Source organism: Taeniopygia guttata, chromosome 3, assembly GCF_048771995.1.
Source record: "Taeniopygia guttata chromosome 3, bTaeGut7.mat, whole genome shotgun sequence".
NCBI lineage: Eukaryota > Metazoa > Chordata > Aves > Passeriformes > Estrildidae > Taeniopygia > Taeniopygia guttata.
Genome location: NC_133027.1, coordinates 86418338 through 86445719, shown reverse-complemented (window position 1 = coordinate 86445719; position 27382 = coordinate 86418338). Strand labels below are relative to the sequence as shown.

General features: G+C 38.0%; 1 protein-coding gene across 1 annotated transcript in view; it reads left to right on the top strand.

Annotated features, from left to right (window-relative positions):
• Nucleotides 1-26953, top strand: part of KCNK5 (potassium two pore domain channel subfamily K member 5) — a 34663-nt gene extending 7710 nt beyond the window's left edge. Inside the window, exons 2-5 of the mRNA XM_002186738.7 lie at nucleotides 18026-18137; nucleotides 19565-19731; nucleotides 20829-20997; nucleotides 21810-26953. Of these exons, the coding sequence (XP_002186774.2) occupies nucleotides 18026-18137; nucleotides 19565-19731; nucleotides 20829-20997; nucleotides 21810-22624 (1263 nt within the window). The 3' untranslated portion in view covers nucleotides 22625-26953. The remainder of the gene's footprint in view (nucleotides 1-18025; nucleotides 18138-19564; nucleotides 19732-20828; nucleotides 20998-21809) is intronic.
• Nucleotides 26954-27382: the final 429 nt, after the last annotated feature.

Genomic DNA, 27382 nt, shown 5'->3' with positions numbered 1-27382 from the left:
TTGATTGCCTGGCTAAAATATCAGATTATCAGTGATGGCTTCTCTGTGTGACCTCCAAATGCTCTTATTGCTGCTCTTCTTTGCTACTCCCAGCCTACTCCAAATGAGTAAAAAAGCTTTGGAGGAAAGTTGCTCAAGAATCATGTTTGGTCCCTCGCTGGAGAAATGGTGGTTTGTAAGTAAATTGGTTCTGGCCTGTAATGCAAGTAAGGTTGATGATGCTCCTTCAGGCACCAAAGAAACAGGGGAGGTGTTTGAAGCCAAGCAGCTGAGCAAAAAGAAGGTTTTAATCAAGCTCACTGTGATACTGACTTCTCCCTTAGCCTCTCTTGCATTAGTCTGGCTGGAGCACTCAGTCTACCACATGCTCAGCTCTTAGAGTTCCTGTTAACCAGCTACAGACTGTAATGCAAATATGTTAAAATCAAGTTAAATAGTTGATCTATGATAACCTGCCAGTTAAGGCTTCAGGCCTGTCTAAGTGGTGTGTACGTGACTGCAGGATGACAGAGGGCAATTAGCATTTACCGTGTTGGCACAAGGGTTTTTGAAGGGCACTGGAGTTTATGCTTCACTCTTTCTTATTTTTATCAGTGGACTCTGAAAATTTTTCACCTGTGTCACTATGAATTGCCCTTTTAAAATACCGCTTGCCCACTTCCAACTTTTTTCATGGCTTTTCAGGTGGAAGGCAAGGAAAGGGAGAGAGAGCAAAAAAAGTTTGAAGTTGCTTCTTTGTTTAGCAGCAAACTCCATAGTCATCTTTATTGTGTGTCTACATTATTTGTTACAGTAATGCTAGATTTTCTGGTAGTGTCTTAACTGGATTGTGAATATAGAATAACAGTGCTTTTTCATGAAGTTGTTACATAGTCTCTGCAAGGTCCTAAAGCTGTCAACTTGATTAATGAAATGAGAATAGATGTCTTTATCTTATATTTTGGGGAAGTAAAATATAGTTCAAACTTGAGAGTTCCTTGGCTTTATTTGCATGTTTTAATAATGCTTGTTCAGCTCTGCTACAATTAGACAACTGGTTATTTGGACAGATGTCCTCAGAGCTGGCTACTTCTTGTCTCCTAGTGGAGCAAATCTGTCATAAAGTAGTTTCACACTAGATATTGAGTAGGTGTTTTCAGCTGAATTCTGTGCGTCTTTGAAAAACCGTCCCACACATTTGAGGTAACTGCAGCTTTTCTGTGGTTTTGTGGACTTCCTTAGCATCTTGTATGTGAGCAGCTCTTAAGCTTGAGAGTTCTCTACTTGGAAATCTATGAGTGCTTCCTCTGTCTCAGCTTTAGAGAAGGTACTAGATGCTGCTGAATAGGCACAGATGTCAGTTGCAGGAAATCTGGACTAGGAAGGAAAAGAGTAGCAGAAGGCACTTCTGTCAGTTGATCCCTCTTGCCTTTATTACAGTAGCAAGATGACAAAGTGGTTTGGTTTTCCTGCATCCTCAGAGATGGGACAATTGAGAAGTGATGGAGCACAGAGTCTGTTAATTACCTGCCACACATCAGTGCTCTACATTACTTTTTGCCTGCAATTTGTATTGTGTTAGCTGTTCAGGGGAAACCTGCAAATATACGGGAAATTTTGTGAATCTGAAAGTGTGCATGGTTTTAAAGTGGAAAGATTTTTCACTTGACTAAGCTTACTTTTTCACTTACTTAAAATCCTTTCTACAAGATATATGCAATTTCTAGTTTACCTGTGGGGTTTGACCCGGAACTGGATGTAGTACAGGGCTGAAAAGATTATTGGAGAATGAGTGAAGCAGTATCTGTTCTGCTTTTTGTCAGTTAGTGGTTGGAAGCTCCCTTGGTAAGAAAGCCCCTTCTGTGTACTTGTTAGTGTAGTGCTAAATGTATTAAAATAGCAGAAGATTGTGCTCCAATGCTTATGTTGTGTGTATGGTTTTTAATGTTACACAATTACTGCAAAAAAAAAAAAAAGTTTATATATATGCTGACACAACTGTGTTTAAGCAATACTCTAATGCATGGCTAGCTTTTAGCAGCAAACTGATGTTATTGCCAGTATAATACACTCGCCCAGCAGAAGAAATATACCAGGCAAACCAAGCTGTTACCAGTCTGAAGAGTGTCGAGGTCAGACTCTTTCCTGGTCTGTTTCCTCAGTTACTGATCACATTTCTTTCTGTGCCGGCAGATCTCTGTATTTGAAAACATTTGTTCAGAGCAGCCTCCACTCCTTCCCCAGTCCTTCTCAAAGATCAGTCTTCAGTTAATCTAGTGTTGAAGAGATTTAAAGTAACAGAAAAACATTTTATTTCAGGCTAAGCCCTGATAAAGCTAAAGACATAATAGCAAAAGTCTCAAAGCTAAGAGCATTTCTGTGGCAGGTTTTTTGCCCTTGTTAGACCCCTTAAGATAAACCCATCACCTTGCAAATCATACAAAGCATCCTGTCCCTATTGACATTGGAAGTATGCCTTGCCTTGCCTCCTCCTCCTGCTGCTGCCTGATACAGGAATGATAGAGAGAGATAGATTGGTGTGGTTGAAGTTTTGAAAAATTTTTGGCTGACCCTGGAAATCTGGTTGGTTGTTTGGCTTAAGAAGGTGGCTTAAGTGACAGTACTACCCAAAAGAGTTAGAGTTAATAGCCAACAGTGTGTCTTTTTCTTGTTCCTGTTCTGTAGTTCAAAAGTCTACCTGATTAAAAATGTTGTTACAAGTAGTACTCTGCTCCACCCAAGTCTGATCACTTTCAGGTTTTTTGCCTGATGATGTTGGGACAAGCAAGATTTTTATTCTAGCATGTGTAAGCTCACTGAATTGTCAGACAGTTAAGTTGCTAGGATAGGTTGTTAAATAGGAAATGAGGCATGTGATGCTACTGGCATGCTTCAGCAGCAGCTTCTAGCATGTCTTCAGAGAAACAAGACCGTTAAGGTTGTATTGAAATTTGGGGATGAAATACAGAAGTGCTTGTGAAACCAAAAGTCTTTGGCATTTTTCACTTAGTGCCTAAGAAACTGAACAGTTTTTAGAGTGTTCAAAGCAAGTAGCTTTCTGTAAATTTCATAACCTGAAGCATATTTTAATGCATGGCTATAAATGGGAGGGAATATAGTATGCAGTGTTACTTTATGCTTCAGTTCACTCGCTGAGTTGAAAAGCTTATTGCCCTTGTAAGCAAAGCTGTCAAGCTTGGATCACTTGTGTTTTGACTTGTCCTCATTAACTATTCTTGTACACTGAGAGCATGGCGGGTTGCGGGGGAGGGGGTGGTGGAAAGCTTCATTTTAAACTCAGTTTCCTCTTCTACTTCTCCTGTGTAGTATCAACATTTTCTGTCCAACCCCTCTGCATCTAATAAATTCATCTCAATAAACTGTGTTTTTATTGACAATAGGACTGTTTTGGTTTCATTTAAATCTACTTAAATCAATTGCAACTGAACTGAAATGTATTATTTTGGAAACAGACTGCTCCATGGGTTACCATCTGCTTATGCAATAGGTACCAGCTCTGTTGCAAGAGTCTCATGCAAACACTGTCTGGTTCTAACCCTGCCTAACATAGGTCACCAGCTGGTGTGAGGGTTTGATTAAACTCTTGACTCTTCTGCTTCCACTTTCTTATCTCTTAAATGGGGACAACAGCACTTTTCAAAACCCTACTAAAGGGGAGTTGGCTACATTAGTCACCATGTATGTATTCAGATAGGAAGGAAGCCTAATCTGGTATTACAGATTATTCCAGTGTCTTAATTTCAGTTGATGCAACATAAAAAATTGTCAAAATACATTTTTTTTATTTTTCCCTATCCAAGGCAAAGTGTGTTATAAGCATACTGGGACAGAAGTCCACCAAATTAAGCTATACTAATGAAAGCTGTGACACAGTCTGATAGGTTTTATTTCTGAATGAGAATGTTGGTGAGCCAATGAAAAGTAGGGGCACTCGGCATCTGCAGAACAGCTGCAGTTCTCATGCAGCAATAACCTTTAGCTAATTTGTCTTCAAAACATGTCTGTGTGGAACTTGGGAAAGTGAAAAGGAAACATTTCTATTACTGCATTAATCAAAAGAGCAAGGGAATGGTGGTAAAGCACTGAATATGCTTTTCATCAAAATAGTTTATTAAGTAGTTCATAAAACTGGAATCTAGTCCTGAAATTAATAGGGGAAAAAATACATATAAACTGCTAAATTCTGTAGTCATGATCTGTCAAAAAAGCCAGATGTCTCTTCAAAACAGTTGGTATTTACATCCATTGCACAGAAATCAAAAGGGGAAATAAAATTAAGCAACATTAGTTTGCTGAAGCATAGGATCTGCAAGTATCACGAATAGGGAAGTTTTAATATTCAATTCTGCAATGACAAAATAGTTCCAGTTAACTTATTTGCTGAATTAAGAGTTTCACTTATTATTTAACTCTGCAGAAAGTCACAAAAAGGAAATAACCTTGTTGATCTCTTTTCATTAATATCCCTCACATTGTTTGTCCTATGAATTATGACTTATGGGAAAATTAACTGTCCATGCTATACATCATAGACAAGCAAGTCTTAAACAGTGTGTGCTGTAAAAATATTGACATGCCTCCAAGAGGTTAAATTTGCCTACAGATGAGACCTTTTTTTCCAAAGGAAACAATAACCTATTTGAACTGCATAATAGAAGTAGAACTCCAGTTGTTGAAATTGTTTTTTATGGACTCTTACCACCTAAATCTTAATGACTTCATGTTTCACTCTGAAATAGAAACTACTCCAAAACTTGGGGGGGGTTATTGCAGGATTAATTAATTCTCTAATCACAGTAGTTTACCCCTAGTCTTCTATTTTACACATCGTGCCAGGAGGTCTCTAAGTAAGCATGTTGTTAGCTAGTTGTTAGAGAAATTAGCAGCAGGACAGCAATGGTTGGTAGTGAGGGAAAGCTTTATTCATTCAGCTGTAATCATTCAATTTGCCAAAACCCCTCAAAATTCAACATGTAGCATCTTAAAATTGCTTGGTTTCTGATCAGTGGTGTTAAGTTCACTTTCTCTTCAAGACTTGATTTCATGGTATAGAAAGAGCAACAAATATTTCCAAAGACCTGATTACTCTGTTTTTCTGTCAATTCATGTGAGCAATGCTGGTTTGGCCTCAATTTGCCTTAGTGAGGAAATGTGCTTGGGTCCAACCCTGTTTGGGCTGAACATCCTTCTGTGATCTTATTCTTGACTTTTACTGCATGAAAAATGAAGCCTCAGATTTAGGACATTCCTTTCAGTAAAGGTAGTGTGGGAAAGCAACAGGAAATTTCCATGAGGATGAAGAAAGGCAAAACATACAACTCGTTGCAGACCATGACATCAATAAGCATTATCCAAATCATGTCTGGGCAGACTACAACAGTCTTCCACAAACATTCATGTACACCATGTGAGGACTTTTTAGAAAACACGTCTATGTGTTGTGACTGAAAATGTCTTATACTGCCTATTTTTAAAACACTGTTTTGTAAAATAGATGCTTATGATGGAAAGCTGCAAAGACAAATGTAACTCTTGCATTGCTTCTTACAAAGCAAAAGAACAAAATTATATAATGGTTTGTGTTGGAAGGAGCCTTAAAGATAATCCAGTTCCACAACCCCCTTGCCATACCTTTCACTAGACCATGTTGCTCAGATTCGTGTTCTGTTTCCATTGTTAGATGAAATATTTTCATGCAAAATTGGCTTAATCTGAAGAGGACACTTCTTGTGTTATGTCTCTAGCTCTAGATGTAACAGCCCTCTGTAAACCTTCAGTAGAATAGCACTTGGAACAAATAAGGAGTTAAAGACCTTCTTGTTAGAAGTCTGTCAGGAGACAAAATAAATTGAGCTTGTGCTGCAAAAGTATTAGTTTTCTATTTATCAGTAGTGTTGTTTCTTTACAAGTAATTTGTTTTGCTCTTCACCATTTCTCTCTTGGGCACTCGGCATTGTGTCCATCCTTGAGGAAGAGCTCCTGCACACTTTTAAATGGAGCCATGGAAAGTGGTAAAAGAGTAAACACTTTCTCCCAACATCTCTCTCCTTCTCTCTTAGTGAGAGGATTTTGCAAGAGGGCAAAAATATGCTCTACTGTGCACTATAGTAGTAGTAAGGATTCCAGATCTGAAACCTTACCTCTAACACCACATTGCAGCAATATTTACATTAGCTAAACTAATCACTGTTAATCTGGATCTTAGTTTAGGCAGGGAGGTTCTTATACCATGCTGAATGCTTTGATTAACAGTTATTGCCTGGTTGTAAGCCTGTTTTAATTTGCAGTTTAGTTTCATTCAGGCTTTTTTTTTTTGTTGTTGTTTATTCCTATACCAAACTGGCTTTTTGTTTAAATAGCTTTTGTTTGTGGTCTTGCATTTTAGTTTCTGATACAGTAAAAAGAAAGCAACGCTATCTCCTCTTATCCTTTATTTTTGCAGTACAACTTGCTTATCTTCTCTAAATAAAATTGATGACAAAACCTATGTTGATCTCAAGGGCAGTGATGTCCAGTTTCATAATATGGAAGTTTTGGAATACTCCTCACTGCAGGCTAATTCAAGGACAATTTATATTTACAGCATAGACTGAAGTAGGAAATTAAAGAAACTAGACGAATTTTAAACTGTGTTTTGCTAGTCTGTTCTCATTAAAATTGAACTAAGTCAAATGGTTTTTACGTTGTTCTCTTCTACAGGCAGGCACTTTCTGTTACTAAATTGAGAGCTTTCCCTGGAACTACTGTTTTCCTATTAATTTTCAGATATTGCAGAAGTTGAGAAGCTACAAGGGTTAAGTTTGAGCTCCACCCATTTGTTTGTCCCACGGGAGATAATTCTCTCATCATTTCAATGGGGATTGTTTACCAAGAGATTTTCCACTTACTTTAAAACTTTCAGTCTTTGTTCTCCATGCCAAGTGACACACAAAAAAATGTGCACTTGCGTCTTGGGAAGCATCATATCCTCAGGAAAGCTCTCTTGATTAGGTTTATTACTCAGCTTTCCCTGGAAAACTCAAGCATATCAATATACTTTATGATGTTTGTGTCCGCCTTGGAGGGAAGGAGAAGGTGGTGGTGCTAGTTACCAGCACTGATTGAGCAGCTAATCTTGGAGAACATTACACAATAATAAGACTGTTTCTCCAAGTAGAAGCAACCCTATGGGCTTTTTGTAGATAGAGTAGAATTCATTGCAGTGATCAGCATGTACACCTATATGAATTATTAAAATAGCCAGCATGGGAATGTCTGGTTTTAACTGGGGGGTAGGAATGGTGGGTTGAGTGTGTGAAAGTAGGAAAGTAGGGAAAGTAGGAAAAAAATATTCAATATAGCAAAAGCTGACACTATAGAGTGGTATAAAATTTTTATTGTCAAATCTTATGTATCTTGTTTTATGCTGCTCATGCTTTGTCTAATTTTGATCATCTAATCAAGCAGGGAATAGCTGGCAGAATTATTTACCTTTTCTGTTTCCAAACAATGATGTGAAATTAATTTATCTGTAAACTCACAACTTGTTTCCACTGGACTGTGTCCTGAAGTTTCCAGACTCATAAATATTATATTTAGGTCACAATTAGAGTTTTATGTGTTCAGGTTCAGGCATGTAAAGAGATAGTTCTTTACATCTACTCTAAATTCATGGTTTATTGCATGGCCTTCAGATAACAAGCTAAAACCAGAGCAGAGCATACATCTTCTAAATTTGAATGCAAAATCTTTCCCCCCTTCTTGTCTCTGACTAATGTGAGCTATTTCTGGATAATAAATTGAGATTGTACTTGAAGAGCATGATTTCTACTGTCTAATATGAGTTAATTAACAGATTGCCTTTCTAAAGGATCACTTTGTCTGATTAAATTTTAATTGAAAAACAAGAAAGCAGATGAGCACTTGAAAGACTGAAATAAGGAGTGTTTCTCTCTGGGGCAAATGTGCATTCATTCCCTACCCTCATTCATTTTGCCAGCTAGGAAGCATATAGAGTAAGAGGATACAGAGACAAAGACAGGTGCTTGTGCCTGTATTACTGTCTTTACTGAGACTGCCCTTTGCATGTTAAATCAATTATTTACTCTCTTCACTACACTGTCACTGTCAGCACTTATGGATTAATAAAGCCAAGTGCTTGGTCTCTGTTACAAATTCATCATTTTAGCATTATTCCCACAGACACTGCACTTGCAAAAACATAAAACCTAGGAGAAAAAAACCTGAAATTCCCAGATTGAAATTTGTTACTCTGTTCCTTTTAAGACTCAGTCCACTGAAGAACTTTCTGCATTGTTTAACATGTGTGTAATTGTTGCTGCACTAAAATAATGGTACTAGAGAGAAAGGGTGGAAAAATACTATCTATCATCAATGCCTGGAAGAAGGTGTGGGAAGACTTTTCCATTTGGCAGAAAAGTTAGAAAGCAGGTCTATTCTGCAAAGTCAGGACAGATTCTTAAGCCACTAGCCTTAATAAAGGTGTGACAGTATTATCTCTTACGTTTTATTTATAATGGCATTGTATCTAAACACAAATTCTTTTGAAAAACTTCACTCGCACACATTTTTGGAAGGTCCTGGAGACTGTATGCAATAGTAAAATGTGGTGGGTTGACACTGGCTGGATGCCAGGCACTCACCAAAATCTTATCACTCCCCTCCACAACTGGGCAGGAGAGAGAAAATACAGTGAAAGGTTTGTGAGTTGAGGTAAGGACAGGAAGAGATCACTCACCAATTACCATCACAAGCAAAACAGTTTCAGCTTGGGGATATTAACTGAATTTATTGCTAACAAAATCAGAGCAGGATGATGAAAAGTAAAATAAATCTTAATAACACCTTCCCCTTACCCCTCCCTCCTTCACAGGCTTTATCTCCTCCAACTTAGTGGCTCAGGGAGACAGGGAATGGGGGTGTTATGGTTAGCTCATCACACTCCTGCAACTGCTAGGGGAAAGGGTTTGTTCTCCTGCTCTGCCATGGTGTCCCTCCCACGGGAGACAGTTCTCCATGAACTTACCAGCATGAGTCTGTCTCATGGACAGCAATTCTCTCTGAACTACTGCAGTGTGGATCACTCTTCCCTGGGATTCAGTACTTCAGGGACAGCCTGCTCCAGTGTAGGTCTCCCATGGGGCCACGGGTCCTTCCAGGAAACCTGCTCCAGAGTGAGCTCTCTCCATGGGTCTGTGTGTTCTGGCCAGGACCCTGCTCCAGCACAGGCCTCCCACAGGTCACAGCCTCCTCTCAGGCATCCATCTGCTCTGGTGTGGGGCTCCTCCACAGGCTGCAGCATCTCTGCATCCCCAGGAACCTCCCTGGTCTGCAGGGGCACACAGCTGCCTCACCATGGTCTGCACCAGGAGCTGCAGGGGAATCTCAGCTCCAGAGCCTGGAGCATTTGCTGCCCCCCCTTCTGCACTGACCTTGGTATCTGCAGAGCTGTTTCTCCCACATTCTTACGCCTCTCTGCTCTGGCTGCAGTTACATCAGAGCAATAACATTTTTTTCTTTTTAAACTACATTATCATAGAGGTGTTACCATAATTTCTGATAGACCCAGCCTTGGCCAGTTGCACATCCATCTTGGAACTGGCTGGCATTGGCTCTGCTGGACATGGAGGAAGCTTCAAGCAGATTCTCACAGAAGCCACCCCTGTAGCCCTCCCAGCTACCAAAGTATGGCCACACGAACACAATGGATTCACTAACCCATGGCAAGTATGCTGTTGTTTAAATATTCTTTGCATTTACAGGTTATTCTGGAATTTTAAGAACAGCTAGTGTGATAGAACTTCAGATTCAAATAGGAGTTCACTGGCATATCCAACAAAGTCTTTTGCAGAGATTATGGAGCTCATGTTGAGCAGTTCCAGTTTGCTTTGGGGTACGTCAGTGTTCTTCCTCAGTTCTGAGCACGTAAATAAACCTTATAGAAGCTTCCTCAGAATGATACTAAATAGTGGATATTATCAAGTGTAAAAGGATGTGTGTAGGATTAAGATGTCAATGTTTTCTAATCCCTCTTCAAATACAGTTATGCCCTTTGAAGGATATACACAGGGCTTCTTTACAGCACAGATGCAGTTTTTTAGTCAAGAGTATTTTTTCTCTGGTAAAGACCATTTTTGTGTTTCTCTGTGTTTGATAGTATCTTGTTTGGCAGTTTCTTGTCTTTGGTGTTCTTACTGGACAGCCTGTTCTGTGCTGGTTAATCAGTAAATTAAAAGGGATGTTGAGCTTTAATCCACAGTTTTCTTCATAGCATGTACTTAATTGCTTTTGCTGGAATCTGCTTTCAAAGTCCAGTAAAGGACAAGGAATCCCACTCTGCTATCTCCATATAAATGGAGATAATAAAATATTGCAATGAAACTAGCAAGACTGCTTTAAAAGAAAAGAAGTGCCAGCCATGTTGAAGTCTTGGCATAGGAGTTTTCCCACTTAAATCAATAACGAATTGTGACAAAATGACTTAAATAAGAAATCAAGAACAAGACATGTAAAGAAACCTTCTGGGTATTCTGTGTTCTAAACTAACAGCCAAAAATGATACCTAGTTTACTGTCTGTTGTATCACAGAACTATGCAGAGTGAAAACCAGGCATGTATTTACATTCATTCTTTAACTATCAGGCTTAGATGTAGGGACAACTTGGTATGAAGTGGCATGTGCTGGAGGCTCAATTAGGTAAGAAAAATTCTTCTTAGATGAAGGCACAAGTTCCTGACAGATCAAAGTAAAGCATAATGAAGGGAGAGCAGTAAGAGTGTCTTGGTTCTGTAATTAATTCATGCATTGAGAAGCACTGTTGCATCAACAGAATAAAGCACTGAGAAGTTGCCTGGGTAAATGAAGAATCAATAAGAATATTCAAACTTTTTCTGCAGAGCAAGTTCAATCTTGTTATATAACCTTTTGGATAAAGTGTGTTATATATGATGCATTCGAACTCTATATATACCTTTCTATTTTGTATGCTGTAAGATACTGGTGGATAATTTGAAGTCACTTATAGCAAATTTAAATAACTTTTATAACTGCATTATTAAAAGCACACAAATAAATAAAAACCACTGACACATTGAAGCAGTTAAAAAAAACCCAAACAACTTCTTTTAGTTCTTTCTCCAAACACTGTGGCAAAGTGAGAAGATAATATTCGATCTGCTGTATTGACAGAAGTGTGAAAATATCATCTCATTCTGGATTAAATTGTTGGAAAAAACTCCTCCCTTGAAGTATGTTAATCCATATTTTGCCAGGATTTTTTTCACCTACTGGGAATTTTCAAAACTTTGTCCTTTGATAAAAGAACTATATTTAAAGACTAAACTGTTGATTGCAAAGTGCAAAATATGTATGCACTTGCAATAGCACTTGCACTGCATTTATAAAGTAATTGGTTATGACAGCAAGTGGAAAACTTTTCCCCTGCTATTTTTAGTTGATCTACATAGGAATGTAAACCTGGGGAATAACACTTGTTTTACAGGGTTTTTTGGTTTTTTGTTTTTTTTCTTCTATTTCAATTTATAAATAAGGAAGAAAGAATCCTGTATAGTCCTAGTGATCTCTCTAGTTTTTTTGCATAATCTTCATGTACTCTTTGGTTATGTGTGTTACTTACATCTGTCAACATAAGCATGAAGCTTGGGAAGTTTCTATTCTTCTAGAAGTGAAAGTTAACATAATTCCCTCAATGACTACTTCCTTTTTTTTGCTGCATTTTCAACTTTGACTTTGTGTTAGGCTGCTACTATGCACAACCCCATTGTCCTGTTAGAAACAAGCTGTTTCTGCCTTGGATTTTGTTTGTTGAAACAAACTATACAAGCTCGAGGATTATCAAGAGTCTTGCAGAACCTAGTTTAATATAGGCCAACTGGGTATCACTCCTTTATGCTTAGCTGATCCAGAAACAGACTTGTCGTCAACTGATGTCCTCTTCACTTAATGTGGAATTTATTAAATCCCACTATCCTTCTATATAATGCAGGTGGCTGCTGACTCATATCCTGAGCCTCTTGCCCCAGCCTCTTGCTTCCAGCTCAACTCTCTGCATTGGTCAGTAAAGGACAGTAAAACTTCCACAGGTTAGCAAGACACAAGGGTGTTGCCTGTCAGACTGAGACAATGTGGTTCATTTGTCTTATTTTTCTTTCTCAAAAAAGGTCGCAAACCATTCTCCACAGAAGAGAAGTAGGAAATCCAGGACTCAGCTAAAAGATTTCTTTTTACATCTGGCATGGTTCTTGCCCTGACAAACATGAAATTCATACTGCAAACATAGATAAAGCTGAGAGGGAAATGGGAGGTCAGCTATCCTCAGTCCTGCTGATTCATGTAATCCTGCAGAGACTGTCAAGTGGTGAAGGCAGCCTCAAAGGTGTGTCCACTTGGCCCAGTGTGCTGGCCCTGGTCATATTGCCAGGGCCAGTGTGATTCAGCTTGAGTCCAAGTGAACAGTTAGGGTAAGTCTGTCATTACACTAGAGATGGGAATGAAAAAAGATGGCAGGAACCACAATTATGTGCCTCTCTGGTGGCTTTGAGCTGCTCAGAAGTATGGTTACTACCATGCTTTCCTGAGGCCTTTTGCCTTGGGCAGATCACATATTAAAGGTGCCAGGTGCCAAGTGGCAGAAACATGTGTGTCCAGATAGGGTGCTGCTGTTTTGTATTCTAGGCTGTGTGGGGTTTTTGTATGCTAATCCTTAAAGAATTTTTTTTTCCTTTCCAAGAAGTGATGAGCTTCCATTTCTGGGCACGTGTATAGCAGCCATTCTAAAGATGACATGGGAATAGCTGATCTCTCTGCTGCCTCGATGAAATAATTTTACCGTATGTAAATTCTCCCAGCTTTCTGCAGCTCTGCCATGTTTTTTCCCTGGCTACCAAAGTAAGCAGCGTGGCACAGCAAGATTTTCTTAGCAGTACTGCATCTGTCTTTGAAGTTGGGAAGAGAGGTGAAAGAATATATAGGTTAATATGAAATCTTGTAAGAACCCTAACAGGAATTTTTAATAAAACATTACTTGTGTGCACCTCATGTATCTAGACATGAAAAGTAATTGGGGAAAGAGAGTTTTTTATTCATTGGTAAAATCATTAGTTGCATAGTTGGCTTCACTTTCCCCTTCCTTACCCAAAACCCAAGCTGCCAAGGTATTCCAGAGAGGAAAATATTTTCTTTGATGGACAGCATCTTGTGTTCAATTGGGGCACATTGGGGCTGCAGAGTGAAAGCCAATCACCTTCAATATCTACCGTGTTTGTTTTCTCTTTCTCCAGTGACTATAACTCAGAACAATAAATTATGGTGTTTAGTATTACATTAGATATATATTTGTTGTTTAACAACTAAACACAGAAACTTACTCAGTAGTTGAGCTACAACAGCTGTAAGCCAGGATTAGTATATTCTAGTTTGACTGTGAATTTACAACTTGATCTAGCTATAAAGTACTTGCAAAATTCAGACTGTGCCTGTGAAATAGGTTCTGCTGCTTTTAATGTGTAAGCAGACATCAAAGTGCAGTATGCCAACAGAACAGGAAACTTCTGGCCATGGCCACTGTGCTGCCTGTCTACATAATGAGTCTGAGGACACTGGTCTGTCAATCTAGCTGTGACCACCCACGGGCATTTTTCCTTCAAAAGGGTTACTGCCTTAGAGGGTTTCTTTTTTATTTATATACATGTAGTCAATCCTGAGACAATATTATTCAGGTCAGCAGAACTTTGTAATTTATATCTGACCTGAGAGTCTTAACATGTGACTCAGATTTTTTATTATTGGAAAGATATCCATTAACAATTAAATATGTTTTTATTGCATTTAAAAATATGATTCTTATAAACAGCTGACTGCTACTGTAACTTTATAGCTGGAGCCAGAAAACCTAAATCACTCTAAAACCCATATGGGACAAGTAAAAGGGTGTGCAATTTTCATGGCATGGATTTTAACTGTTTATGTAGTTTTAAAGTCACTATGAATTCCTTTAGACTTTTTGTTCATACAATTGCTTGTACCACTTCACCTATCTGTTTAGCTCTGCTGCTACTGGATTTGGTTAAAAACTGAAACCTGGTTAAAGATTAACAGCACTATACTGTTCATCTGATAGTTTAAATTTAAAATTTATTACCCTGGACAATTTTATTGTGATTGGCTAAGTTGTCAGTATTACATGTACCTATGATTAGCTAAATATTGCACTTCTCTGTTTTCTTCAAATATAAATAATTATATAAATAATATTAATAAATAATATAAATATAAAATATATAGATGTCAAAGTGAAAAAAGATTGCTGTTAAACTTTTTTATTCCTTGCAGGAAAGTCTCTAAAATACTTGGTAGATTCTAGATTCAGTGTTTTTCATTGCACTAAATCTTTACATCCTTGATAAAAGAACTTGAGAAAGAAGCAAAATTACTCCTATGTTCTTTTGGAGTCAGAAGTGAGGACAAAGCCTAGGTGTCCTCAAAGGATGCTTCAGTTCTTGCTTTAATGGATTCAGCTTTTGGAAGCTGTGATTGTCCTCGACCTCGAACTGTAATACTGTTGAGAGTAGAATGAAAGCCACTGGGTCTAGTTTCAGGCTTAATAGTTCAATTACATCTCCTTTCTTGTGGAAAAACATTATTTCAAAAGACAATTGTTCATACCACTGGGAGAACCTTAAAGCTGCCATTAGATCTAAATGTCAAATTGGGGGTGGGGGGTGGGGGGGGAACCGCTGGAAGGCTTTAACCTCTTCTAAAGAGACCTGACTCTAAGCAATATCTGACCGTTCTGTTCTTCCTGTGTCTAATAGGGTGCCTGTGGGGCAGGATCCGTTGCTCTAGTTTATATATAGATGGTTTATTGTCTTCTGTCTTCAGTCTGTTGTATCTATCTGGCCACAAGTACCCTAGAAGTCCTTTTTCCTTCCTATTGCTTATTGTCATCAGACCCAACTGTTCCTTACTAGAGTATCTTAAGATTTTCCTGCATTCCTTAACTATTAGAATAAAATTAGTAATGGTGTGTGACCTGTATGGGCCAAGACTTCTCCCTGCTATTTTTAAATTTGTTTCGAGAACTTTCCATTCCTACTCTTACTCATATGGGGGGGATTCAAGTGGCAGGTGCCTAAAACAGTCCTGCCTTTATCAGTATGAACTTTCTTGAGGTGAGACCTAAGGCAATATATAAATGATGAGTTAGTTATTTTCAGTTTTTGCATTTGGTCATACTTGAAAAGTTGTTTTTAAATTACATCTTTCAAGTTACTAACACTTGCACCATCTACCCTCTTCTTCCTGTTCTTCCTTACCTCGTATTTTACAATCCAAAGTCTTTTTGGTGGAAGTTTTCTGTAGTTTAGGAAATCAAGCACAGTCAACTTGGGGCATTCTGTATCCTAACATGAAAATAAAGGCATCTCTGACGTTAGACCCTAACAGATTTGCCAAGCAAGAAACCACAACCATGTTTGTTCAGTTGTATAGTGCCCACTCACTTTTTTTTTTGAGGTTTTTTTTTGGGTTCTTTTCTTTTTGTTGTTGTTGTTGATTTTTTGGGTTTTTTTGGTTTTTGTTTTTTTGTTTTAAGCCAAAATATTTTAATTATTTCAGTATGGGCAAAAGTTAAGCTGCTTGGAAAGCAGCTACATATTTCCCACAGCACCAAACTATATAAGCATGTTTTGTGATGATCTTTGTTCTTGCAGCTGGGATGCATATAGTTCATTCAGACTTATTGCAGGCATAAAGTAACTTAGAAGACTGGATTGTAGATCTTCAATAATTGTGTGCTAATAGCCAGTAGCTGTGTGCAAATAGGGACAGGAAGAGGGTGTCAGCTGTGTCTGGAAAATTATCTGTGGTTTACTATACCAAGGGTTCATATAACTTGTAGAGCTGGCCATCTCCCCCAGATTGTTAGCTGCCTGGCTGTGAAGGGCATCTGTGTACCATTCAGTCCAGCAGGTTCTTCCCCTCAGATCTGGGCCCACTTTAGACCTCCAGACCTCCAATTCTGGCAGGTCTTGACATAACTGTATGTTCTGGGAAACTGAGCTCATGAGGTCAGGTCAGGGTGGTTTAATGCAATGAGATAATGGCCTGTGACAATGGGAGTGCATAGTTCGCTGGGGCTCTTGGAGATCACTTGCTCTGTGAGGAAACAACAACTTTAAAAAATCCAAGTCTGATTATGGAATGGAAAACGACTGGAAAACTGGCGCTTAGTGTAGTATTTAGGCAATGGAAGAAGTCAAGCCATCTTTTCAAGAATAATAGATAACAGATTGTGATTTTCAGGTGATTTGGATGTCCTTTGGTACTTCCAGGAAGTTCCTCTGCAGACCATGGCAGAAATGAGTACTTTGATTGGTTTCTTCTCAGATGAGCTTTTGTGATCCATTTTTTTTGGAAGAGGGTTTGTGTGTTTTACTTGGGTGCTCTCAACCTGCCTGTTTTAGGACTGCTTCTCATTTGTACACCACTTTCTCATGATAAATGAGTGCCTTGGTGAGAACTCTGTCCCTTTTCCATCCAGAACCTGTAGGCTATGGAAAGACATTGCATCCAATTCTACACATACTTAGAGTTTACCACGAGAAAAAAAAAAAAAATCTAGTTTTTATCTTTATTCACTTTCAATGCTTCTCCTTTTATCTGCTGGAACAGCCTGTGTGTTGCAAGTGCATTTTTAATTAAATTGTGTGCATCTTGTATATGTACAATACATTCACTTTGAGGGCATTTTTATTACAGTAGGAGGGTGGTGATATGTAATAAGTCTCAAGAATAATTAAAACCTGTGTAAACTTGTGTATGTTTTCAGTAGTGATTGAACTTTGTGTTGAGTCTCTGCTGGGTCCAAGATCAGATCTTAATCAAGTAGAAAGGAAGGAAGGGGTGATGGGGGAAGGAAGAGTTGGTTGTTGCCTTTAAAAGTTCTTGCCAGTTTAAGATAAACATCACTTGTCATGTTTATTTCTAAAAAAAAAGTTTTTAAAAAGTATATTGCTTCCAGTTTCTTAAATATTTAGCTGCTGATAGTTTCTATGTTCAATACTTATCGAGGGAGAAATGCAGACAGTGGGTAACATTATAAATCAACATTTGGAAATATCTTCACTTTTTCTGTCTATTGATGTAGCCTCAGAGTAACATGGTAAGGCTTTAACTGCATCATGATGTTACAGGGCAAAGATTTAAATAACTAGAGATTTCTCAGTGATAATATACTATATCTGTTTGGTTTTTTCCTTTTACTTTGGAGAGGTCAAAATGCACTCGAGCAATCAGAAAGATGCATGGTTTTGATCTGAAACTTGCATTTTCGGCACTAATAATAATTAGTGCTTTGTATTTATCATGGTATACTAGATTCCAGCATGGGAGAAGAAAAGTGCCTGATTCAAAGACAATGATTGGAATCCTGTTGCATGAAATGCTTTGAAAAAAAAAGTTAATTTCTCTGTCTTTGAAAAGTACAGTTTTACTGTTTGCTTTTAGATGGTTTGACTTTGGCAGAGACAGCAGGTGAATTAATATGAATCACGTGAGTTTTGCCAAGGATTCTGTGAAATTCATACCCAAGTCAAGCTGAGGCATGTAACAGTGTTTTGAAATGAATAGTAGTTCTGAAGATGTCCCTAATATTAAACCAAATTCAAGATCTGCACTGGTGGTTAAATGCTAGTTCAGTCTGCAGAGTGTTATTTGCTCTCTGTAAGAGATCCATTTGGTTTAAACTTGTAAGTCAAGTAAAAATTTATCTAATTAAAACTCCCTATTGAAATACCAGAGCACCTGCATCAATTTTTCTTATGTGAAGAAAGTTTTTAGTATCTCTTAAAATTATTGTTAGTGAATTTACTAGGCCAGCCTTCACAAAAAACTCGAGAGATTATTTTGAAAGTATGAGCTAAGGGGGAAAACCTGAGAGGGACAGACACATTTCTGTGTTTAGGCTGCCAGGATTTTACAAGATTGAGTGTTACTTTTTCCTTACAGATTGTGTCAGATGCTGCTGGACAGGGGGTTGCCATCACTGGGAACAATACTTTCAACAACTGGAATTGGCCTAATGCTGTGATCTTCGCTGCTACTGTGATCACGACAATTGGTAAATACTTACTTATGTCAACCTTCCTAGCTGTAGTTTTCTGTAGGCTCTACTGTTTTTGTCCTCTCCCATTTCTGTGTCAAGGTAGCCACTGAATAAAGTCCCCATGGCTGGAGCTGCCTAAAGTATGTGTTCACCTGCAGATTCATGGAGGAAAACCAAGGTTTTGGCATTCTCTCCATGTGTGTACAGAAGAGAAAAGTGTGCCTTTCCAATAAGTAATGGATTAAAGGTGCTGTTGGGGTTGGCTGGTGTCATTCCAGTTCCAGTGATTTATGCACTTAAATTTCCAAATTGTAAAATTCCAAAACAAAAGCGCAACAAGGCATTCCATTAAATTAATACCTAAAGCAAGTGCATATGAGGTTTTTGGATTGCTGTCTTGTTATACACAGACATTCTATTGAGCTACTACTAAATTATCAGTGTTCCTGGCTTGCAGAACTAACTGTACTTTTAATCCACCTCTTATAAAATGGTGAAGCAGAACAACTGCTGCTTTTAAAATATCACTACTGATTTGTACTTATAAGATCTTCTGCACTGGAAGACTTCTTTCTCCTGTGATATATAGGTTTTCAGAACTCAACATCCTTTGCCTTCTGCTTTTACAGAAAAATCTTTGCTACATGGTGCTGTTACACATTTGTTGCACAATTACAAAAAAAAAAAAAGAAACCAAAAAAAAAAAAAAGGGAATGCAAAATAACCAGAGAGGACTGAATGTAGAAGTCATACTGTGAAACAATATGCAGTACCGTGGTTTCCTTGATTATTTAAAATTCACAATACTCAGTTTATATTATAATTTATGAAAAATATTGAAGTCAATAAGACATCTAAATTAGAAGACTCTGTCAGAAGTTCAGAAAATAGGCTACTGATTTTAGAGCCTGAATCTGTAATGCCCTGTTGGGTTCTATGACCAGCAAAGAACTAAGTTCATTTGAAATATCTTGCACTTACTTTGCTTGCACTTAACTCACAAGCTCTTACACTACAAAGGTACCAGGTCATAAGTTAAATGTGTATAGTGGATCTTTCACCTGGGAGCTAGCTTCAGGATGAATTTTGAGTTTCATTCTGTAATATTAAATCAGTCAAGTTTTAACAGTGCTGCTTAAGATTAGGACATCATATTAGAAATTTTGAGATGAGCTTTATTTTCTGTTTATCCCATCTTGTCCAGAAAAAGATGCACAAAATCTATGGAACACTTAAAGTAATGGAATATGTGTTTGTTAGAGTAGAATTGGAACACATTCAGTTTCAGAAGATGAGCAGCTGAAGTAAACTAAATCCCTTTTAGATGGTGAAATAAGGAGTACCCAACACAGTAGGAGCCCACACAGTGATTTGTGCACAGGTAGAATTACCTTGAATTCTCTTCAACCAGAACAGACGGAGGACATACTTATCTCTTTCAGGTTATGGAAATGTTTCCCCAAAGACACATGCTGGGCGTCTCTTCTGCATATTTTATGGGCTTTTTGGAGTCCCTCTCTGCTTGACGTGGATCAGTGCTCTGGGGAAATTCTTTGGAGGACGTGCCAAGAGGCTGGGCCAGTTTCTGACGAAAAGAGGAGTAAGCCTGGTAAGCCCTTACTTGTTTACCCTTGAACCGTGTAGTTTTGATGCATGAATTAAGCTTACATTTCATAACTTGCCTGCTTATCTCGTAGTAAATGAACACTTGCACAAATTTTCCCAAATGGTGTTGCATTGAAAGAACTTTAAAAGAGGGATGGGAAACTAAAAGAGGGATGTGTTAGTTCTGCAAGAATTTAGCAAAATGACATCTCATAAAAACATTTGGTACTACTTACATTAAAGATGATTAGAACCCTTAAAAACCATTAGAAATGTACACAAGGCTCCCCTCAGGCACAGGAATGAAAATACTCTGTCCTGCTTGGCTCCCACCTGCCTGCATCCTAGCACAAATACTTCCTGCTGTGCAGTGAATCTACTGCAACACAGTATTTTGTTCTGAGTTACTGGCTTTTGCTTTTTTGTTTGTAGCATTTTGTTGGGTTTTTGGTGATGATTTGTTTGGGTTTCTTTGTCTTCCCCACTGCAAGTGAATTTTCAGTTCTATCTCTATACAGAAATGGGAGGCAATGCAGGGTGATAGTGCCTAGAAAGCACTGGGACTGCTTTAGGTCCTGGTTTCAGAATCAGAGCAAGAAATTTCTTGGTTTTACATCTGAGAAGAAAGTACAGAAAATAATGGTGAAGTACATGTGGAGGTTTGTACAGAGGTTGGCATGAGTGGCAAAGTGAAGGAAACAGAAATGGGAAAGAAACAACTTAAAACGCTTCTGATCTTCTGTATTCAAATGAGTAAAAGGAAAATTAGAGGTACGGATGGCTTTTTAGACTAGAGTGCTCTGTCCATATCCCATGCCAATTTATAAACTACTAGGGACTTCTTAAACGCTTCCAACAGCGTGAAATTAAACTATGAGCAAATAATCCTTTTTGAGCAAATAGTTGTAAGAATAGGGAGTTATGCCTAAAGAAAAAAAAAAAAAAGTGTGTTTACTTCAGTCACTTTTAGGGACTTTTAATTATGGTAGCTAATTGTTAGCACAAAACTCAAATATCTGGTACTGTCAGATGATTCTTGGTACCATGGGTGGAGAAAAAAAAATTGAGATCTTTTCCTGACTTTTTCTTTTTTCTTCACAGAGGAAAGCCCAAATTACATGCACAGCTATATTCATTGTTTGGGGTGTGTTGGTCCATCTGGTTATTCCTCCCTTTGTCTTCATGATGACTGAAGGATGGAATTACATTGAAGGCCTCTATTTCTCATTCATCACTATCACCACCATAGGATTTGGAGATTTTGTTGCTGGTCAGTAATTGTATTTTATGTATTATTTCATTATATGCATAGTGTGGCAATTCTACTTACAAACTCTTAATTTGAAAAGATGTTTTATAAGCTTTACCAGCACATTTTGGAGGATAGACCATTCCGTTAAAGCTGGATACTGGTCCAGTGGACTAGATCTGGCTCTTCAGTGTTAGTGTAGACACCTAAGGCCTTTTTTCAGTTAATTTTGCAGCCAAGTTCTAGAGTCCATAAGTCATTCTGGTACCTCAGGTCTGTATTTCAGGCAAGAAGCTACCCTGCCCACCATGTCAGTTGTGCACCTTTGAATGAGATCCAGTATACTAAGCAGGACGTGTAGGCATTGGGCAATGTTTTATACACCTGCCTAGAACCAGTCAATGGAGAATGCTGAGCATATTCCTCTCTCCTCCTAAACCTCTTCTTTCTCTAAAATCCAGTGCTTTGTTCAGCACTTTGGTCCTCGTAAGTGGAACTCCAAATCTTTTTCTCAAGGAAGGTACCTTCAGTGTCAGGAAGAAGACTTGTAACTTTTAAACAGGAAAATGTTCACTTTAATATCTTACAAGGAGAGGATAAATATGCTTCATTTTTATTTTGTTAGTCCAGTGGTGAGAATATGTGTGGCCAAGAACTGGAAGATGTGGGAATCAAGATTTTCTTTCATTTCCCCACTTGCTACCTATCTGACTGGTGTTCAAATAACAAGGCTCTTTTAGTGAGGAAGAGAGCAATTCTCAGGGTCATAGATTCAAAGGTTTATCAGCTGTGAGTCTTCTTACAGTAATGTTTTTGTTTTTAATTTCCTGTAGGTGTAAATCCAGATGCAAACTATCATGCCCTTTACAGGTATTTTGTGGAGTTATGGATCTATCTGGGACTAGCTTGGCTCTCACTCTTTGTTAACTGGAAGGTCAGTATGTTTGTGGAAGTCCACAAAGCAATCAAGAAACGGAGGAAAAAAAGAAAGGAGTCATTTGAGAACCACCCTCAGCCGAAAAAAACCCTTCAAATGGGTGCCTCAAAGGATGTCAACATCTTCAGCTTTCTTTCAAAGAAGGAAGAGACCTACAATGACCTTATAAAGCAAATTGGGAAGAAGGCCCTGAAGACCAGCAATGACAAAATGATAATAGTGGAAAATGCCAAACAAATGAATGCCAGTATAGATGTTCAGGTGACTTACACAAAGACAGAGTCATTTGAGTATGATGAGGCTTCCCTGGACATTCAAAATGGTCACATACTGAGACCCCTCCATGACAAACATATTGGAGACAGCCCTCTAGAAGGAACCATGTTTGTGAACCAGCTGGACAGGATTAGTGAAGAAGAAGGTGAAGTGTGGGATTCCAGAGACTATCGGCCCTTAATATTTGAGAATGCAAATATAACATTTGTAAATGAAGATGATAATGAAGAGGAAGATATCTCAGATGATGAGGAAACATCAAAATCCTCTATGGATGATAATCTTGCAGAGGAATCTGAAACTGCAAAAAAACTGGTAAAATTCCCATCCTCTGATGAATCTACCTTTACCAATAATGAGCTAGAACTTTCTGTGCCTTATGAACAACTGATGAATGAATATAATACAGTAAGCAATGTGAAGGCTGCCACGTGAAGCAGGCTGGACAATGGTTTTCTGAAAGTGGCCAGTGCATATTGAACATAGAGCAAGGAGAAAAATATGTTTGCAGCTTCTCCTGTCTCTGAAAAAAAAGCAAGTCCCAGACTAAGAAACTTCAATCTCCTTTTCCCATCCTATGTTGGCTTCTGAGCCTGTTAGCTTTGCTTTTCTGAAAGACTTGTAAAATAAGTTGAATTTGGAGTCCCACTCCTTCTTTAGATTTTATGGTTCTTGAACAAAATAGAAAAGACTAGTTAATACACTGGATCTGCTCTGAGTTCATGCATTTCATTGAGGAAATAGTTTGGGAGTGTAACTATACTGTTGCAAGACTGTTTTGGGCATCAAATATGTTTGGTTACTTCCTTAGCCTTTCACCTCTGAAAACCTGGATTTGAATACGGCATTTATCATAAATGAAATCAAAGGAAGCTGCTCATTGTTAGGTTGTTACTGGCAAAAATATGACACTGTACTTAAAGAGAAACTTTGGATGCGATGCCAGGATACACAGATCTGAGCTGAGCTGTGCTAGTAGACTGAGAAGGAAGTTCTGAAACATCTCTGTAGAATATGTCAGTGCTTGTCAAATTATAGTGAATTCTAATTTCATAAATAAAATACTAAAATTAAGAGTTCCAAAGGAATGGATTGAGAAGGAACCTTCTAACAAGGAAGAATCTGGGATGAAGCTCACCAGTTGGGCTGCTAAGCTGCACATCAGCCCCAGAACTGTCAAAGAGTAAGGTGACTGGAAGACTTATTGATCAAAGCATGTATGGGCACAAGCAGGATGCAATGCACTTTTTTAGTGTTGAAAGTGTCCTTCCACTGTCTATTTCCTGAAGGACATACTTGAATAAACCTTATACAGTATCTGTGTACAGGTGAAGTTTTACTGTTCTTAGGAAAAAAATCACCTTGGAAAGCACAGATATTCTCCAAATGCCCTAATGCCTGTCAAAAGGGACCTGTAGCAGTGCTGCTGATCTGGGCAGTGTGTTAGTCAGTATTGTTGTTTGATGTTCCTTCCTGCCTTGGTATTTCAGACATGACTTGAAGAGAAGATGATTTTTGAAACAGTTGATTACACTTCATATATTGTTTTGTTTTGTTTTTAGAGTTTGACCTATGTGTGTATACAATGGTTATTCTATCTCACGTGATAGAAGGTTGGGCAATATCAAACCTTGGGCAAACTGAGACGTGATCAAGTGACTTTGGGCCACAAGGCACTTTGTTTTAGAAAGAACTTTGGCACTAAGCTTCTAAAAGTATTATCTTTTGACTTGGAGATGGGCTACTCACTAGAAGGAAGCATATCTGTTCATAGAATGTATGCCCAAATTGTTTGGGCTACAAAGAAATTTTGCCATAGTTTTCTTTTTCTTTCTTTTTCAATGTCTATGCATTAACCCTGACAACTCTTATACATGAGGCTCTTGATTATATGCTGGCAAGAGGTATTGACTTCAGTTTTATCCAATACACTTGGAACAGAAAATAGCCAAGACCTTTAAACCTTAACATGTCAGGTTCTGCTGTTTGGTTTTAGAGTATTTAGGCCATTCTGGTATGTCCGAAAGTTTCCAAAGTTCAGTGAACAGTTAAAAGTTGTCTCAGTCTCATTTTCAGTGTAGTGCTGGCAGACTCACTAGCTCTGTAAGATGACCTTTTGAAATCTTGCAATGCTAGTCTTATATTACTGGCTATTTCTGATAACTACAAATATTGGCTGCAGCTTCAGTTGCTGGCCTGACCGAAGGAAGAAGGAGGATATATGGGAAGCTAGCACTCTGTGAATAGCCTTTAGATGGGAAAATTTGAAGTTATCCACTGCGAGACAAGGGACTGTCTTTACTATTCTGTTTCTTTCCTAGAATTTTCTACATATATGACATTTTTTCAACTAGAATGTGAGCAGAATGACCAAATTGTGGCTAACTTGTGTCAACCTGTCATAGTAAACAACCATGGAGTCAACATAATTTGATTTGTATTTAATCTGCAATTTATGGTCGTATTGTTGAAGAGAGATTCTCATTTGTAATCAAATTTTATTATATTTACACTATTTGGAGCAGGGGTGGCTGGATGAATTTGACTTGTATCTGACAGGAAAGAGGGAGAGGCCATATCAAGATGATTCTTATTTACTTCTAGTAAGATACCTTAATCCCCACTCTTGTAAAATTACTCCAAACCCTTCAAGTTTTTGTATCTGAAGGGTTGTGGTTGACAGCTGTACTTAGTAACTGTAAGAAATGTTAGGAAGGATTATATGCATATGTGCAGGATGCTTGTGTAGTCAGTTTAGCTTCCTCTTTTTGTTTTTTTTTAAATATTTTTTGTTTTAAAAAGTCCACACTAACTTAAAATTAGAAAGCGCTGCATGTAGTTTTTGTAATCCTCCAACTTGTCTTCCATTATTGATGCAAAGATCAAAGTTTTAGTAACAGTTAGAGAGCTACAGGACAACGAGGAGAGAAAAGACTTTCAGCAAGTGCGTGAAATGGAAAAGCATAGTCCAATCTTCATTTAAAAAACAAGAAAAAAAGAAAAAAATCACTTTAATACTGAAATAATACAACCCAGACACTTGGCTGGGCTGCTTTGATTGGGAGAGGATGTTGCACACTGGAACCCAGACTCCGTTCTGCGTAGCAAAGTGCACTTGTATGCCAGAGCTGAGAATAGATGGGGTCTGTTTCATATTATCAAGCTAGATGTGGCTCTCTGGCCTTTCCCACTGTAGTCAGCATAGACTATAAATCTGCATAAGTATCATGGGATTTCAAGTAATAGTTTAAATTTATTAAAACAAAGTACAATATTCCCAGTTTTTCAGGGAAACATGATCACACCTCACAAAACTGTTCTCAAGATATCCCACCATGTGCCTTAATGTAATCTTAACAATGGGAAAAAATTCCTCTTTACACAGGGGCCAACAGAATTGGTCTCATTAAGCCATACATGTTTCAGAGTTTTGGAGAGGTTTAGTTGGTACATAGCTTTCATAGTGGCTCTCTCCAAAAAGCTGAACCATTCCCAGGGTTTTTAAAATTATGGTGCCATCTCAGAAGTGCTGAAGAGCTAAACAGGACAGCTTTTTGCCTGCATGTCTTCCATGTCTTGAGAAATGAAGCTGCCTGGGGAATCTAAACTAATATCTTTCTGCCTTCAGATTTACATGTAATGACTTAGAGGGGTGTCCAGGCTGGGTTTTGTTCTATTCAGCTCCAAAAGTGTCTTTGAGTGAATTCCCTAGTGCTAACTGATTGTGTCTTGTAGTTATTTCAATTATTTGGTCAATCTGGAAATATTTTCTTTGGATAACTATTGATTTCATTTAGCTAACAGTTTTCTTAAAGCTGTGGAGTTGATTTTCTAGGTGAGATAGATCTCTTCCCGGAAAGAGAGGAAAGGGGGATATTTAAGGAAGGAAAAAAGCTTAAAAGCATGTAAAAGGAAGGGATGGAATAGCAGTGAAAACTCTTCTTTCTAGCTATTGCCTACAAGTAGATTTTATTTCTAGTCACATCATGTGAAGGATGAATTCACTTACTAATTTTGCCAAGATGAGCCAGTACTTTCAATTTTACTCTTTTTTCAAAAATTAAATCCTGAAATGTGACCATGGAAGTCTGTTCCTACAAAAGGCCTTTTTAGTGCTATAAGACTCTGTGACCCCATTCTTCATGACATCGTTGTGATGCTTCTTGGGTTTGTATTGTGTTGTTGAAGCCTGTTTTTACCAGAAGGGCATCACTTTCAGATACCTGTCTCACATCAGGCAGCCTGACACATCTGATACACTGGTATGAAGTCACTGAGGAAATACAAAATCAGAGTGTTTAATTTTTCTGAACTAATGATTTGTGAATCTGTTGCTGGCAATGGGTATCACAAAGCATGCAGAATTAAAACCAGACTGATAACAGATCCATGGTGACACAGCTGTATGTGCAAAGATTTTATTTTTCCTCCAGTTGATCTGGGAGAGTGTGTAGAGGCAGACAAGGAGAGCAAAAAGCAATATGTCTGTTGACTAAACAGACTAAAAAGAACTTTGTAGACTTGTAATTTTTGTGCCTCATGGAATTCATTCCATGTGTGATGCATTTAACTTTTAAAAATTATCTTGTCTTTTATATAGCTTCTGACATTTTTGCAGTTCTGACTCTTACCACTCCATAATATGCCTATCTGTCTGTTCTTTGTTGCTGATTGTCACTGGAATCACACTGTATGTAAATATTTGCTAAGTCTTTGTAAAATGTAATTTATTTTAATATTTTACAATAAAAAATTTACAATTTATCCTCTCTGTCATGAAAACAGTGGTAATCAATATTTTTTTTTACAACTACCTACACTTTAATGCACCTTACAGATGAGACTGGTCCTGGCCCAAAGAGCTGGAAGGTAAAGAGCCAATAAAGCAAGTTGTTTTATGCAAGCAGATGTCTTAACTTGTACAGGGTATTGATGACTTCAGTTCAACGGCATCTAACCTTCAATTAGATACAGCATAACAAAGTATTATTCAACGTGGATTTTGGACGGCTTTTGAAAAATAAACTGAAGTTTATTTTAAGGGCTGTGTTTTATCAGTGGTCTGCTTTTAAAGAAGATGCAGAGAGATGGGAAGTGTTCAAATTAGGAACTGTTCAAATTAATTAGTACTGTGATAAAATAAAATGGACATTTATGACTGGTATCTGAATCTCATGCCAGAGCTATTAAAAT